Source organism: Pelobates fuscus, chromosome 8, assembly GCF_036172605.1.
Source record: "Pelobates fuscus isolate aPelFus1 chromosome 8, aPelFus1.pri, whole genome shotgun sequence".
NCBI classification, from domain to species: Eukaryota; Metazoa; Chordata; class Amphibia; order Anura; family Pelobatidae; genus Pelobates; species Pelobates fuscus.
Genome location: NC_086324.1, coordinates 136,899,674 through 136,917,356, shown reverse-complemented (window position 1 = coordinate 136,917,356; position 17,683 = coordinate 136,899,674). Strand labels below are relative to the sequence as shown.

At 38.1% G+C, this 17,683-nt stretch overlaps 1 protein-coding gene across 1 annotated transcript in view; it reads right to left on the bottom strand.

The window, feature by feature from the left end:
• The window catches only part of LOC134570873 (uromodulin-like), a 30,914-nt gene extending 15,951 nt beyond the window's left edge, over positions 1-14,963 (bottom strand). Inside the window, exons 1-10 of the mRNA XM_063428863.1 lie at positions 14,786-14,963; positions 13,586-13,633; positions 11,787-11,942; positions 8,368-8,606; positions 7,140-7,262; positions 5,739-5,916; positions 5,473-5,610; positions 3,211-3,225; positions 690-1,481; positions 375-479 (exon numbers count right to left, since the gene is read on the bottom strand). Coding sequence (XP_063284933.1) covers positions 375-479; positions 690-1,481; positions 3,211-3,225; positions 5,473-5,610; positions 5,739-5,916; positions 7,140-7,262; positions 8,368-8,606; positions 11,787-11,942; positions 13,586-13,633; positions 14,786-14,858 — 1,867 coding nt within the window. The 5' untranslated portion in view covers positions 14,859-14,963. The remainder of the gene's footprint in view (positions 1-374; positions 480-689; positions 1,482-3,210; positions 3,226-5,472; positions 5,611-5,738; positions 5,917-7,139; positions 7,263-8,367; positions 8,607-11,786; positions 11,943-13,585; positions 13,634-14,785) is intronic.
• Positions 14,964-17,683: the final 2,720 nt, after the last annotated feature.

Sequence of the window (17,683 nt, the reverse complement as noted above, 5' to 3'; positions counted from 1 at the left end):
TTGTTTAACACAATGTCTAGGTATATTTTAGTTCTAGATTACCCATGATCTGTTTCTGAATTATTCCTGTATACACTCAGATCCAGATACCAGCTCTGGTCAGTTCAGAATGTCAAGAGTAATTACATTTTTTGCCATTGTCCTTAAATTGGACACCAGAAAATATGCTTAGTACAGGAGCTGATGTGCCCACACTTAGACTACTGTTCTAAATTCCACCTGATGTTCCATGTGAGCTGTTTAAATTAAGTTCTAGAAACTGTTCAAGGGTAGAGAAAATACTGTTGCTTATACTATTTGCCCATTATGACCAGTCTATGTTACATGATTTCCTTGAATCTCTGTTGTTTACTGTGAGAATTTTTGTAGATTACCTAAGATTTCATGTCTGTCTCTGCAGTAACAGCTGTAGGTTCCATTTGTTAGGACACATTCCTCATCAGCAGCACATTTGCATGTATCAATAATGGAAGACGGATCTAAATTCAAGACAAAATAAGTACAAAGTATTGATGCTTTATAGTATGTATTTTCTTAAAGGATGAATGTTGATCTTTAAGAATGATTTGTCATGCATGGTAACATAATAAAAGTTTTGACAAAAACGCTGAAAAACAATGATGGCTTCTATGTATAACATCCTGTTGTTTAATTAAATAAGTTAATTTAACTAAATGCAATGACTGTACCTGTGCAATATGCAAGGCTGCAGTATGGGGTTCCATTAAGTTTATACACGTGGTAACCACCAGGACATGCCTTGATTTGTACAAATGAGGACCAAAGGCAACAGTCTCCATTCCAATGAGCACAAGCAGTGTAATTCACAATTCCTTCAGATGGCAAAGGATGAGTTCCATTTAACCACAATGGAGCATTGGTACCGCATCTCTCTTGAGGCACACAAAACTCAGGCATACGAATTCCACCACTGCCTGTGAATCTGTGCCATCCAAATTTATCAATGTCACATATAGAACCTACTGAACTGGTTGCGCTTCTCCACGGTTCGTTGAGTAATGTGTAGTTAAAGCACGGATCAGAACACTCGTAAGATTCATGGTGTTTGATACATTCCATCCCCTCACCACACACATTTGTTGTGCATTCATCAAATTTACAAGCAAAGCCATCTCCATAGTAGCCAAGTCGGCAAGTGCAGGAATAGCCACCAACATGATTTGAGCATGTTGCGAAGACATCACAGCGATTTAGAGAAGAGTTTACACATTCGTCTACATCAATGCAAATATTTCTAAAGCTTTTGATGTAACCATTTCTGCAGTCACATGTGTATGAACCAAATGTGTTAAGACAGATATCTGTAGAAGAACAGTTGTTTGACCAGGAATAAGCACATTCATCAATGTCAGAGCAAGAAAATCCATCACCAACGAACCCATCCTTGCAGGAACACTGTCGAACATCAGAGCGTTCTTCACAAATTGCATCCGGATGACATTCCGAACAGTTTCCTGCAGCTAAAAGGAAGCAAACAAGGGAAAAGTTATATTAGTTTAAATTAATATTGTATTATTTTTCAAGAATATTAAAAAGATCCCTCTATCACTCCAAATACATCAACTAAACAAATGAAACACAATTTACATGTAGCTATACATTTAAGTTAATATTACACAAAAATGTGCTCAATTTGAAAATGTGATTACTCTTACCAGTGTAGACATGGTAGAAAGGCATGATTTCACATTTAAAAGCGTTCAAAGAACGCATATATATGTATGTAAACTTATTGTATCTTGCTTACGTCTTTTCCTGCAGAACTATGAAAGACCGACACCACTGCTTTTGATGTTTTTTTTTTTCAACTAAGAATTTATTTAGAAAAAAACTGTGCCCTGAAGAGACCCTAAATGTGCCTGAAAATACCTGGCCTGACAATATCTCCCTGCATGCCCCATACATTGTGATCCACCCAGCCGTCTCAATGGTCTGATACAAACAGCTATAGCATGGATATAAAATAAATATTTTTTTTCCCTTTAAAGCAGGATCAACAAACAAGTGAACCCCTAGCTATTGTAGAGCTACAATCATCACAGCTTAGCTCTCCATATGGTTATCTATTGTTTTATATGAGTTATTCTTTCCTTTCCTATTGCTTTTTACCCCTCCAAATGTTCATGTTCTCCACTGCACTTTCCTCATCCACATTTCTCTCCCCATGCCATGTTTTACACAGTTTAGAAAGTGAAGCGTTAACCTGACTGAGCCAGCATCTTTACACTTGCACCACCTAGGTGCCCATGATACCCTAATGCTGTAAACCACTGGAAATAACTGTGGAGTGAACTGAGTGGTGACGGGTTATAATTTGCTCTCCATCGTTAATTCCTAGACATAGAAAGCACTCCACATTTCATCAGGAGACTGGCTTTAGCCATTAGTCACCAAAACAAGAGGACACTTTTCTAAGCAGGAGATGTAAAGTCTAGTTCATACCACTTAAATACTTTTGCTTCCTTCTCAAGAATTGGACCACCATTTGTGGGTGCTAAAATTATTTTTGGTGTTTTGTGTCCTCAGGCTTTGATCCACTATTCCAGGGGTAGAGAACATTTTACACCCCTGTTACTGGCTGACCGGGCATTATGGGAAATGTAGTCTACAACATCCTGAGTACCAAATGTTGCCTACCCTATTCTTTTTCTCTGGAGACCTTACAAGTCTCTCATCTTTGCTCTTTCAATATTTTTCCAAGAGCCCCTTGTGCCTTGGGAGCAGAGTGTAGGGCTTGTAAGTAGTTGTTGGATGTTGTGTTTCTTATCACCACCAAGATGGGATTCTTCAGTGGAACAGTGCATGTGCTGATAACTCTTAATAGGCAATGAAGCACTAAGGACAATTCTTTGATTTGGAAGTTTTCTAGAGGCATACATCATTTTTATAGGGGGTATTGGAGATAATCCTAGAAATATGACCAAAGTTTGTGTAAAATGTTCTGAGGAAATGGAAAAACCATGATGTTCCATTAAACTTTTCAAGTCACCGAATAATGCCTTTGGCTACTGTTTTATCACTTCATCTCTAACATAAAAGAGCTATAAGTTTGGTATTTCTTTTAAAAACAACAAATATTCTAGAGCACTGCAGTGATTCTCAACTTTAAAAAAAAATGTAACCGAGGTTAAAGATTAAGCATCAGACTATTTGTATATGTGCATAAGTATATTTTGGAGGCTCACTTACCTGAAATATTTGTAGCTACAAGAAAAGAAAGAAAGAGAAGGAGAAAAATTATTATGAGTAATCTTTCAGACACAGTCACACATTAGATCATGTATCACTTTCTTTACCTTTTCTGTATATTTCTACCCTGAAGAGTTGGCAGTAGACTTGTCTAAGTCTTGTACAATGGTTGCTAACTTTCCAATAATCCACACAACATACTGTTTGATAAACAACATGCTATTTCCACCTCTGATACAATTGGCAGTTCATCAAACTTTCTTTAACCATAACTGTGTCACTAAACCTTACTTCTTTTTCACCTTTGGCTCACTTCTTCAGTTATTTGATCTACTGTTTGTTTTTCAATCTGTATATGTCATATAATATTTGTTTAGCTTATGATATTTTCATTTGTATTTTATTTCCTTATTTAAAGAAATAATCCATGTACCAAAATACTACAGCCCAGGAGAATCTGGATGTCTATATAAAATAAAGCCTGGCCGAACCAGGAACACACTCATTGACCAAGAGTGCTTGGGGGGCAGACCTGTTCAGAAAGAGAGCAGGTCTGGTTGAAGAGTTAACAGTGAAACCTGGCATGAATGCATGTCAGATTGTCTGCCACTCAAGCAGGCTGGCCCACTAGAGTCAGGCTATGCAGAGAGCTCTGTTTCAGCACTCTTGTCAATGTCCTTAATGGCCTGCGTGTAGCGCAGGCACATCTAATGTTGCACCCATTCTACAGTTTATTGTGACAGTTCCCTTGAAGTAGTGATAGTGGAGATTGCTGTCACAGGAACCATTGTAAGGAGTATTACTTCTGATATGCGCTAGTTCTTTGAAATTGTGTAAGTGTTTTTAGGTTATTGTTCAATAAAACGTCATTTATTTAAAATTTATTTAAATGTTATTTCCACAAATTCCATCTGATTTTCTTGGAGGTCTAATTTTATTGAAATTGAACATTACAAGTACTTTTGACTAACATTATAAAGACTATTAGACTTTTTTTTTTAATTTTGCTTTGCCATTTGAACTACTATTCGAGTGAGTGAGAGTGTGTGTGTCTGTGTGTGTGTATATATACAAATGTGTGTTTTTGTATTTTCCCTAACAAAATGCCGTTAAGGGCATTTCAAAGAGACACACACCAAAAAATGTATAATTGAAGGGAATGCCGATACACATTATCTATTTATATCTTTTTATTCTAGTTTATTTAAACCTTACATAGCTATTGCAGGTTGTGTTTGTTGCAGTGTGTTTTACCAAGATTCACTCAGTCAAGCACAGGCACGTCTACCACACCCACTCTTCCCTGTTCATTATTATAAGAAAGGTGACTTCCCAAGACATTTTGGTGGCTTATTCTGGTTTTTATTTTTACTTTATTATGCCTTTGGATTTATGTCATGTTCTTTTTATCGATCATTACCATGGGTTATTATTCTCTTTTAACTATTGTGACCTTTCTTCGAATCAACCCTTTTGTGCACCTTTGTACCTTAATGACAGAACATTTAATATGCTGTTTTTTTGTTTTTTTTCTTTATATGGCACATTATCATACCTATTGTACTTTATACTGTATGTAAAGTTTGACAGAAATCATTTTTAGGAGAGAGGTGGCAGTTAAGTTATAAGGTGTATAACTATGCAGATAGCATGTTTTATATACTGTATTTTTCAGAGTATAAGACGCACTGAAATTTAAGATGCACCCATATATTTTGACTAGAAATTTAGGGGGAAAAAATAAACATAAGCAACCTGTACTATAATTACAGTAACCTTTAGCGTGTATAGGAAATGTAGTGTGTGTATAGTGCATGCAGTGTCTGTGTGTATAGTGTGTAAGGGATGCAGTGCCTGCGTATAGTGAATGCAGTCTGTGTATATTTGTGAGGTGGGATAGTGACTGTGATCTGTGGGGGGATTTGAAGAGTAGCTTTATATTTCATTAGAATTATTAAACATTATTTTTATTATTTTCCATGTGTTAGTTACCCCTCCATACCTCTTACCTCTGACCAGGGAGGGGAACATAGTATTCCCTGGTGGTGTTGTGATAAAAAAAAACCCTGCCTTTCCACCCTTGTATATCTACACATAGAATATAGACTGCATTCAGCATATAAGTCGCGGTCAGTTTATTACCCCAAATTGTGGTGTAAAAAATTGCTACCTATATTAGAATAATATGATACATTTATAGTACTTCACTACTCCATTATGCTCAATAGGATATATTTCCCATATATTAAAGTCATTACTTACCTTTAAAACCTTCAACACGTACAGAAAATGCACCATGACCACTCACGTTAAAATTCCAATTCCCTATTACAGGATTATTAATACGGTGCATGGATCCCCAAATTTCAGACACAATTATTTTAGAATTTATGGGAACTCCTGAAATAAAGCAAATATAAGCACACAGTTTTCAAAAAAGAGTGAAGCAAACTAATGCATTTACAAGACAAATTTATTTGATTTTCATCTGCACACACAAAATGTTTGTAGAATCGATTGTAGCTTACCTTGAGGTCTGTAAAATTTTATGAAGTTAATCAACCCATCCATGGTTACAATTAATTCCGTGAGGTTATAATGAACAGCAAAACTGTCTGAATGCTGACCCCCATTGTATTCTCCAGAGAACAGTTGTGTTGAACTGTTAACTGGCCGTGAAAGTGTGAAGTCCAAGTAGTGAAACACCTTGGAGACATGAAAATTAAAATGGATTATGTGTTATGTAAACAATATGTAACAATGTCTAACATCACCACTATGTACTTTTCTGTTGTTCCTTATTTCTTAAAGGGTTATTCCAATCCTTCTAACATTAGAAGTTTTACTTACCTGAAATCCAGTGTCAGGTGAAGCTTCGGGCACTGCTATACATGCCCTTCCTGATGTCATGCCTGCCATCGCGCGGTCCTATCCAAGGCTTCTCATTTTTCTGTCCAACCTGTGCTACATTGAAAGCTCTGGTCTAACTTTCTCCAAATGTTATCAGCCAATCATCATCATTCTGGTTTGATGGAATTGATAATGATTCTGTTTAAGTGTAATTTCAATATTATCAGTGTGGCTGGACGGGGTCCATTGGTGCATTGGTGCAAACCTTTTGAAAATATTGGGAGCCCCTTTAGTGGCTAAGTCGGTTCTTGATCAGTGCTGCGCTAAACCTGAGAACTTATAGCAAATGCAGGAATGTCAAAAATGTTCGGATATATTTTTATTGTGAGCAGGAAACAACAAAAATACAGGGTGCGCTAGGTGGAATGGGAGGTAATATAAAGGACAAGTCTCTGAAAATACACAAGGAGGTCTTGGGTAGGTCTTCTTAGGTTCTTGATGAGGTCCTCAGTGGTTGATATGAAAAACAAAATTAGACAAAAAGAAAGACCAATAGGGCACAACAATTAAGGATGGTGTCACAGACAACACAGAAGAGAAAAATGCCAACTCACAATCGGTAGAGCTATGCCCAGCTCTAGGTAAAACAGCTTACAGTGGTATTTGAAAACTCCCCACATGTAGGATGTGGCATTTTTCTCTTCTGTGTTGTCCGTTTTTCATATCAACCACTGAGGACCTCATCAAGAACCTAAGAAGACCTACCCAAGACTCCCTTGTGTATTTTCAGAGACTTGTCCTTTATATTACCTCCCATTCCACCTAGCGCACCCTGTATTTTTGTTGTTTCCTGCTCCCAGATTTATTGAAGGGTTTGAGGGTTGCCCTTGTGCAGCTCCTTTCACCTCTGTGATCAGTACTGTAGCGCTGTTCCACCCCAAATTCTATTTCTCTTTGTTATATTTTTATTGTGATTTGTTCAACATTTATTTACCCCTTAAGAATTTATGCTTAGGTGGGAGTGATCATTACACATAATGCTATACAAACTTTAACGAAATAATAATTACTCTACTTACTTTCCCCAGTTCTGAAAGACTGACTTGAAATACATGTCCAAAACTTTGAAATGCAATTTCTCTGTAAACGAGGAACTGAGGGTCATTCACATCAGAGCAAAGGCCAGTGATCAGAAAGAAGATCTAGATGGATCAAATGAAGAGATAACAATACAGTAGATGTTACGTTTCCTGAACATTTTAAGGCTGCCCATCTGCCGCATCCAAACCCATCAATTGAACTAGCATTAAAACACCTTTGTCTCTGTACGCAGTCAAGTTTAGCACTGTCTGTTTCAACTGCCTACACTGAGTATAATTGACCCATTTGGCTTCCTATAACATACAGCAGTACTGCCATGAATTTATCGCTAGTTTTGGGATTGGCCAGGAGGAAGATCTCCACTTCTCCAGTTATTATAGACCTCTATCTCACGCAATGCTTTACCATAGCAGGCAAATGCAGTTCTGCAGCAACAAGATCATTTTTAGGTAACCAAGACCCAAGTTGATTAGTAGTTAATCTCACAATGCTATGAACCTTTTAGTGCCATATATAGTGCCATGTTCTAAGATGATATTTATTTATATCTGGTTGACACAGTCATATCTAAAATTTTATGTCACATTCTACTTCTTAGTTTCTTTGTGCTGCTGGTGTGCTGCTGGTGGTAGTTGTGGTAGCGCACTATAATGTTCCACAACTTGTGTTTCCCCTACCCCATATTGAAACCCTTAGTACTCTTAGGCTATTACTGTCTTCCAGACTGGACAGGATTGAGGTTAATAATGATTAGTGTAAATTCCTCATATCAGGCTTAAGAGTGGATGTTCCAAGTGCTGAGGAGAGTACTTTTATTGTTCTAACCATTATACTGAAAACCAAGTGTTTGTTAGACCCCTATGGAATTGCAAACTCTTGGCAATGTAACACAGATCAAGAACTTTCTGTGTAGACTGCTTTAGCACTTTTACATGTCGTCTAATTAACTCAACCAATACATGACTCAGGGTGATTGAAATTATGTTGTTACGTCAACACAAACCCAACCCCTACATGCTCCTGTAATCCTAGCTTTGTTGTGCACTATTTAAAGGGTAATGCTAAAAAATCTTACTCCTATGTAACTCTTGCATTGGTGAAAAATGTATAGCTAGAATAGTCAAAATATTTTTGAGGATATCCAACACATTTAATTATCACAATATTCACATATATGCATATAAAAAAAATGTTTTAGCTACACACCTGTGACTCTTTTTGGGCTATAAGGGAAAGGACATCATTTTTTAAAGATTCATCATTATAATCTTTTGCAGAAGCGTCTGTTAGAACCAGAATGAAGGATTTAGCAGGTGATGCTTCCAAAGCCATTTTGAGTCCTGTAATTGCCAGTTCTGGACAATCTCCGCCTCCATGTACCGTAAGGTTATTGAAAAATTCTCCAAACTCAGCCTTTGAGGATGTGATTTGAACAGGTCCAGTGGCTAAGAAGGAAAAGTTATAAGATTATATTTTTTATTTAAAGATACAAAAAAATAAGGCATATACTAATTTCTTTATTACTATATATATACTATAAATATATTCGTCTAAGACAAAGGAAAGGTTTTTTTACTGTAAGAACAATAAGGATGTAGAATTTTCTGCCTGAAGAAGTGGTTTTATCAGAGTCCATACAGATGTTCAAACAGCTACTAGATGCATACTTGCAAAAACAGAATATTCAAGGATATAATCTTTCAATGTATGGTAGTAACTATCCAAGAATAAATCTGACTGCCATTCTGGGGTCAAGAAGGATTTTTTTTTCCCTAGTGTGTTGCAAAATTGGAAGTGCTTCAAACTGTTTTTTTTTTTTGCCTTCTTTTGGATCAACAGCAAAAAACAAATGTGAGGAAGGCTGAACTTGTTGGATGCAAGTCTCTTTTCGGCTATGTAACTATGTAACTATGTAACTATATCGTACATTGAGCTAAGCAGTGCACAGATTATGTTTAGACGTCAAATTAAGAGAGAGCAATCAACAGATATTTATTATAACCCTTTAATTTATTATGCCTTGTACTATGCATGCATATAGTTGTGCATACTTAAAGGAGCACTATAGTGCCAGGAAAACAAACTTGTTTTCCTGGCACTATAGTGTTATTAGGTACCCCCCTCCCTCAGGGCCCACCTCCCGCTGAGCTGAAGGGGTTAAAACCCCTTCAGCCACTTACCTTAATCCAGCGTCGGGCTCCTTCGGCACTGGGGAACGCTCCTCCTCTGCCGACGTCACCTCCGAATGCGCATTTGCGGCAAGAACAGCGCGTGCATTCAAGCCGCCCATAGGAAAGCATTACTCAATGCTCTCCCATTGACATCCAGCGTCATCTCAGTGTGATTTTCACGGAGACAGCCACTAGAGGCTGAATTAATCCTCAATGTAAACATAGCAGTTTACAGCTGCAGGGTTAAAACTAGGGGGACCTGGCACCCAGACCACTTCATTGAGCTTAAGTGCTCTGGGTGCCTATAGTGGTCCATTAAGCCATACTGGTTTCAATCATCATCATTGTCATTATATTAATATGCACCATAGCAAGGTAGTGCTGGAAACAGGTTGTCTCTGGGCAAGTACATAAGCATGGAACTCTATCTATGTTGATGGATCTGTGTGGTTGCGTAGTACCAGGGGACTTTACCAGTGGTTACAAGTAGGCAGGTTGTATTGTTATAAGGGGTATTTCTAATAATACAAAAATAGAGTTTATGAGAATGGGCATAACTTAAAGGATCACTATAGGGTCAGTTACACAAACATGTATTCCTGACCCTATAGTGTTAAAACCACCATCTAGCCCCCCTGGGCCCCTCATGCCTCCATAAATATAGCAAAATCCTACTGTATTCAAGCCAGAAGCTGTAACTCTGCATGCTGTTCGACTCAGAAAAACAAGGAGTCTGCTGACATCAGCAGCAGTGGTAGCTTGATCCAATCACAATGCTTCCCCATAGGATTGGCTGAGACTGACAAAGAGGCAGATCAGGGGCAGAGCCAGCATGATTCAAACACAGCCCTGGCCAATCAGCATCTCCTCATAGAAATGAATTGAATCAATTAATCTCTATAAGGAAAGTTCAGTTTCTGCATGCAGAGGGAGGAGATACTGAATGTTTGGATGTATTTTAGGCAGCCATGACCCAGCAAGGATCTCTAACAGCTATCTGGCCAGTGAAGTTATCACTAGGCTGTAATGTAAACACTGCATTTTCTCTGAAAAGACAGCGTTTACAGCAAAAAGCTTGAAGGTAATGATTTTACTCACCAGAACAAATTCAATAAGCTGTAGTTGTTCTGGCGACTATAGTGTCCCTTTAACTAGCCCTTTGGTTAGTCCTCATGTCTCATAGATGTTTTAGCTCACATGTACATTACAGAGAGAATCAGAGTATACCTACCCAAAATGACATTAAAAATATTAATATGTTCTGTCTACATGAGAGGCAACCCTAAATAATTGTTTTGCAAAATGTAATCACAATAGTCAATCTCTAACTTATATTTTCTTATTTTTAAATTCTGGTTAATTTATTTTTTATTCTTTTTTTTTTATAAGGTACTGTGCAAAGTAAATGAATATCATCAAAGTGTATCAAATGTGACAGTTATACAATTCCATTTTAATATAGCAATATGGCTAAAGAGTAGCTTAATTGGACAAAAAAAATAGAAGCAAAGAGAGAGAAGTGATAAGGTTCAAACAGAAGAGCAAGACAAATGCCTATATTGTGAGCCCATTAACCCAAATATTCTGACCATATTTTGCACCTTGTTTGCTGTTTACAGAATAAATCCTTACTCATTCACTGTCAAACACAATCATAGACACTCACCAATGTCCCATTTAATATCAATGTAGATGTCTATATGTCTGATTTATATTCTCTTCCTTTTTTTTAAACATGTTAAATGTAAAATAAAAATCTTTTACTAAAATACATCAACATAAAATAAGTTCTCACGATAAAAAAATAATTTAATAAACTTAAATGAATGTGTACATCTTTGTCCAATTCACTGTGAGAATGTTGATAGAATTTTCCCTACAACAGATTCTATCTTTATTATGGTCTACCAGGTTCCCTCTAGTATATACATGATAATCTCATAAACTGCCCTTTCTAGACATCTCATAGGATTTTTTAGTAAATATATATACTGCTGAAGTCTTTTATATTGTAACCACTATAATCTACATTATTTTCCACATTCTTGGAGTTCACATCTCCTCATTCTTTCCCTAATTTATTTAATTTAGTCAGTAGATCCAACCAGAGGTGCAGTCAAAAAAACTAAGAATACAAAAAACATTTAAACCCCTCCATTAGCACTTAAAGCAGGTGCTAATCGCTCAAATCCAGTAATAAACACATTAATAAATATATGTACAATTAATTAAATGATCTTTGTTTGTTTTGCCTCTCCAAATAGCTTAAATAAAACATGTTGTTAACATATATTGAGCATGAGCGGTATTGCAGTTTGGTCTTCAATTTAAATATTCATTTTAGAAGCAGTTCAATTATAAGGCCAATTTTGATGTTCATAGCAGATATACAGACAAAATATAAATTTGGGATTTTTTTTTCAGGCAGAATATTTTTGTGTTAAATATTCATACTTGGGTCATTGAATTCAACCATTGTATACTGCCGAACTCCACAAGGGAATCGAGCTGACACACTATCCAGGAGCCAACCATTGACCAACTTCAGCTGAGAAAGGTCTTCTGACATAGATCCAGTTGTGTCCACCAAATATGTCAGTGATGAAGACTCTGTCAACCCAAGACAAAATGAATAAATTAACACCAGCGCAAATAAAAACAGTATATAACTACATGGTGCTCAAAATAATGTTGAATGTGCATTTTAAGAATTTTAGCATTATGAACTGGACACAAAGAAATTGTTCTAAACATATGATTACGTTTTTATTGCAGGAATAAAAAAGTCTAGACCTGAGTTCAATATATAGCTTTTTCTGTTATGTCAGTACTATTGGGACATTGTTTAGTACATATAAAGGCAAAATTATCATCTCAACTGCTCTTGACCTCAACTCTCATGATATTTGAAATGTTGCCTGGCCCAAAGTTGGAGTATTGCTGATTGTTAATCCAAATGCTTGTATTTTGACTATATAGACAAACCAAAGACACTTTGCAATAGAATGTGGTGAAACTGGGTATTTTTTTCCTTAAAAATTATTTAATAACATAATAGATAATTTGATATTCCCTTGCATGATACTATCACGTGGATACATGAGCATAAATATATCTGGGTTCATAAAATTCATGTAAATATTAGGAACATTAAACTTATCTACTAAAGATGAAGATTAACTGGGGCAAAATAGTTTTTAAAATATAACAAAATGCTATAAAAATATTATGTACTTTTTTTGATCAGTTGACTGGAGTTCACAGCAAATTTCAGAACAAAAAAAAAGTAAAAAAAAAATCTTTGGATCTTTAGTTTAGCTTGTTGAAGATAATTTTCTAGTTTTGCTTTTTGGCCATTAGTTTTGCAAGTTATTAGCCAACAATTGTCTGCTTACAGAGTACATATTTACCATTGGAATTTTCCTCTACTGCACCATAAAAACATTATCATAGATATTTATAGATTATTATTATTTTTATGAAACATAGTTTTTATGTTGATTTTCTGTTTAATGTATCATTTATAAACCTAGACACCTTAAAAGGAATTTTCAAAAAACTTCATATACGGTATATCATTTTATTTTTAGAGAGTTTTACAATATAACATAATTACAAACAAATGGGCCGCACATCCAGTGAAACCTTAGATAAAATAACACAACATACATTATTAGAATTATTGCCATTTATATAGCGCCAACGTATTTTATTTTAAAAAGGGGGAAATTTAACAATAAATGAGAGAATTACAAATTGTTACAGGAACAATAGGTTGATGAGGACCCTGTTCAAAAGAGCTTACAATGTAAGGGTCTGTTCATAAATCAGCTGTAAAATTAAAAAACACTTGCAAATCTTGCAAAACACGTGCAGGCATGGTGTCAAATCATCTCAACTAACATATAATGAACATCTTACATAGATAATCAACAAAGAAGAAATCGAGAGTCCTGCTATTGCAAACTAGCAGGCTTTTGTTGCTGTAAGCCTTAATAATAGAAGCAATTCTATTTTTACAGGGATATTAACTAATCCGAGATTTTTCAGAATTCAAAGGGTATTTCAAAATCTAGGCCAAAAAAACTAAAGTTGGAAACATTTCCAAGTCAATTCTAATTTTAATTTGGCTATTTTCTTGGCCACGCATTTGACCCTGATTGTGTCCCTTCAGTTATTCTATATCTAGAATTTTATATCTCGATTTTGCCTTATTCTGGTAACAAAGTATGAATGTTCTGTATATCAAATACCTGTTTGGGAGATGCATGAATTTGATTCTGATTCCATAGAGAATATTCCTGAAAAAAAAAAGATATATCACTTAATATTTTCAAGTTCAAAACATGACATTTATGTTTTATATTTAGTTATTCTTTTTGATTCAAATTTTTTTACACAGAATGGGAAATGCTGTAATTTGAGCTGAGTTAGGAGATATGAGTGATATTGCACTAACTGTAGTAAAATAGTAGAGAAAAAAACGCAGTGGGAATGTGAATATTTTTTCGTAAAAAAAAGTGGTGGTGTATTAGAATTATTTTTTTATTTGACTATTTTACCCTAAGTTTTGCAAGTTTGAGGTCAACTGAGCCTAACTCAGTGCTTGATATAAACCATTCAGCAAAGCATAGCATGAAAGAATGTGCAACGGTATGGTTTGAACATGTACTACAGTCAGGGCATTAACCATCTAAGCTATCACATTAGCCTTTCTTTAAATGGAAACAACATGATAATAATCACCCTATGTGCTAATGCATTACATTGAAAACATATTAAAACAATAATAAAATAAAAAAAAACTCCAGCTTCAGGTAGATTCCTTTCCCAACCATAAAAAAAAACAATGAGTAAGTGTATATTCTTCATATGAATGTGGCTGAAGAGTGGATTGCCCAAGAGCTGAGGAGAGTACTCTTATTTTTCAAACCACTTTCAAAAAAGCACAAGTCAGCAACTGCAGACTCTTTGCACTATAACCACTACATCTATCTATCTATCAATCAATCTATCTATCTATCTATCTATCTATCTGTCTGTCTGTCTATCTGTCTTTCTATCTATCTATCTATCTGTCTGTCTGTCTGTCTGTCTGTCTGTATATCTATCTATCTATCTATCTGTCTGTCTGTCTGTCTGTCTGTCTGTATATCTATCTATCTATCTATCTATCTATATTTCTCTATCTATCTATCTATCTATCTATCTATCTATGCTTCTATCCTCCTCACTTAAACTAGAATTTTGTCTATTTAGTTCTAGAACAGGGATAGGCAACCTTCGGCACTCCAAATGTTGTGGACTACATCCCCCATAATGCTCTTACACCCATAATGCTGGCAAAGCATCATGGGAGTTGTAGTCCAAAACATCTGCAGTGCCGAGGGGTTGCCTATGCCTGTTCTAGAAGCTAGAACTAAATAGACTAAAATGTATTGATGTATACTTACGCGTGTTCATAGTTGTGGTACAAAAACTCCCCCCACAACAGAGCAAAAGAAAGATCAATTTCAAATTATCCATGGCTCTCTTCCACTGCCCCAAAGATATCACCTATAATGTAAAATAAATTATTGTTATTAATGCAACGAATTCCAGTTAACACAATTCTCCTATATATGTCTTCCTCCTGAGAGGACTGTCAATATTTTCCGCAGCTAAGCATCCCAATTTTAAATATATCGGTAGGAGGAAGAACAGCTCTTACTTTCGATATTCAATTCATTTAAGGATTATGTTTTTGGCACATGTTTTAAAATGTATTTCCTTGTTCATGTGTTCTTTGTTTATTTGTTCAACACAATGGTGTTTAAACTTTGTAAACCAGTTTCCTTGATTAATTCACTTGCAACAATAACTCTAATAACAATGAAACAAAACTATCTGCCTGATTAGGGTTGGGCGAGAAACGTGCCATAAAGTCAGTATGGTAAATGAAACTTTTTGGCTCGATGAGGTACTTGATAATTCCTTGATATTGGTTTTTCTTGGCCTAAATATTCCCATGTGACAAAAAATTATGTTTTGGATGGATCTTGGAAAAGAGCAGACACGGCAGACAGATTATTATATCTATCAAAAAAGCAGATAGAGTGTAGAAGCTACTTTAACATTAACATTCCATCATTTTATACTACTTTATAATATGTTTCATAAACTACAATGTTACTGCTGCTGAATTGAAACTATCCACATTTCTTTTTGAGGCAAACAAATTGGCTGCAGGTGTTAACCATCCGCCTGCCTCTTCTTTAATTCCTGGAGGTCTTTGAGACCGTTTGCTAAAATATTAGTAAGCTACATGAAGATTGGAGCTACCATCTACTTCGAACATTTGTTAAATATTTTAAGTAGGGGCGTGGCTTGGAAGCCGAGGAAGATGGCGGCGTAGACCCGGAGCTCCTCTGCAGGCTGAGCACTAATCCTCCTCACAGCACTGATTCCGCGGGCAGAAATGGGTAAATCCCACCGGGCATCGAGCACTACCAAGCCGGCGGTCACGCCGAAGGGCACAGCAACGACATCGCTACGACACTTCCTCGTGGCTCCCGCGGACACGGCCACTCAGGCCTACGCCAATGAAGAGCATGAGGACGCCTCCCGCCCAGCGTCGCCACGAGGTGAGGGCCCAATAACTGCTGCCCAGACCCCTCCGGACCAACACCCAGACTGGGTCCAACTAATTAAAGCCTTGCCCACCAGACAAGACTTGAAGGAGGCCAACTCCGAGCTGAAAGCCTCTATCACAGCTGAATTGCACTCCCTCAGGGAGGACATTCAGGGCCTACACACCAAAGTGGCCCAACTCGAAGCAGACACCGACCATTTAACCTCTGCTCAATCTGCAACCACAGACGCAGTACGCCGCCACACGGCACAAATGAGACAAATGGCCCTGCACATGGAAGATTTGGACAACCGTGGCAGGCGCCAGAACATTCGGGTGCGTGGCATCCCAGAAGACCTTGACCAGGCGACGCCGATAGCTGACACCCTCGTGAACCTGTTCAACATGATCCTGGGCCGCCCTGAGCACTCCGAGATAGAGCTCGTTAGAGCCCACAGAGCCCTGAGACCAAGGGGCCCTCCTGAGGCTCCTCCAAGAGACACCATCTGCTGCCTAGCTGACTTCAAGCTGAAGGAAGAAATCCTGCAGAAAGCACGCAACACTGAAAAGGTGCAGCTAGATGGCGTGGAATTACAACTATACCCGGATCTCTCACCGGCCACCCTGGCCTACCGGCGGGCTATGAAGCCCCTTACAAGACTTCTCCAAAATCACAGACTTAGATACAGGTGGTCTTTCCCGACCGGACTCCAAGTTATTACCCAGCAAGGACCTTTTGCTATCCGAAACCCGGAGGACCTGAGCGACTTAGCCTTGGAACTACGCCTCCCACCTATCACCCTGCAATGGCCGGATCCTCTCGCCTTCTATGCACCGCTACAGATGACTTCAGGGCCTCGGCCACAGCAGCCCAGGAGCAGAGGGACTAGACAACAGGCCATCCGACCCTCCGGGATGGCGGTTTAAGTACACACCACTGACTGCTGCAGTATATAATCGCAAGTACCAACTGACGGGACTCACTCCCCTGAACGGGGCTTAGTCCCTCCAGAGACACTGGGGGTTCTCAGACTATCTCACAAAGACACACTGCTCTACGCAAGGGGAGATTGGGGATGCAGGGGGGACCCACCCGGCCCGGACACATGGGGGGAGGCAGGCACTGGGGGGATACGTAAGGAGTAAAAAGTACAGAACTCGCTCCATTGAGGTAGCCACCCGCCCTATACAATGGGCACTCATAGCTATCCACAATAACCATTTGACGACCGCTGGAGAGGGTGGGGGGAGGGGGGGGAGAGAGGCGCCCACTAGGCCTGGCGCAGTCATGAATGCGGAGCCCTATTAGGACTGGGGCCCGCCGCTGGAGCCCTGCCCGCCCTGTGATGACCTACACGAGCAGGGGGGCGGGCCCCACCGGGGGGTCTCACTCACATATAGCTTAAGGGTTGGAGAAAAGAGCCACACTGTTCAGCGGCCTAGACTCCCGCTCCCTCATCACACACACGTGGTGAGACACGAATATGGAGAAAACTGACATAGGGGGGGAATAGGAACCTCTTTGGGGAGGGCTGGGAAAATGGCGATTGGGCAGGGACACGGGTGGCGGGAGGGGGAGGAGAGGGCACGTTAGTTAGGTACGTAACTATGACAAGAATTGAATTACGCAGCAGGCGGATGTACACCACAACACAGTTTATTGTTTGATGTTTAATGTTGAGAGAGTTATATGGCAAGTGTTTATGTAACTGTTATGTTATTTGCTTTTCTCCACATGCGC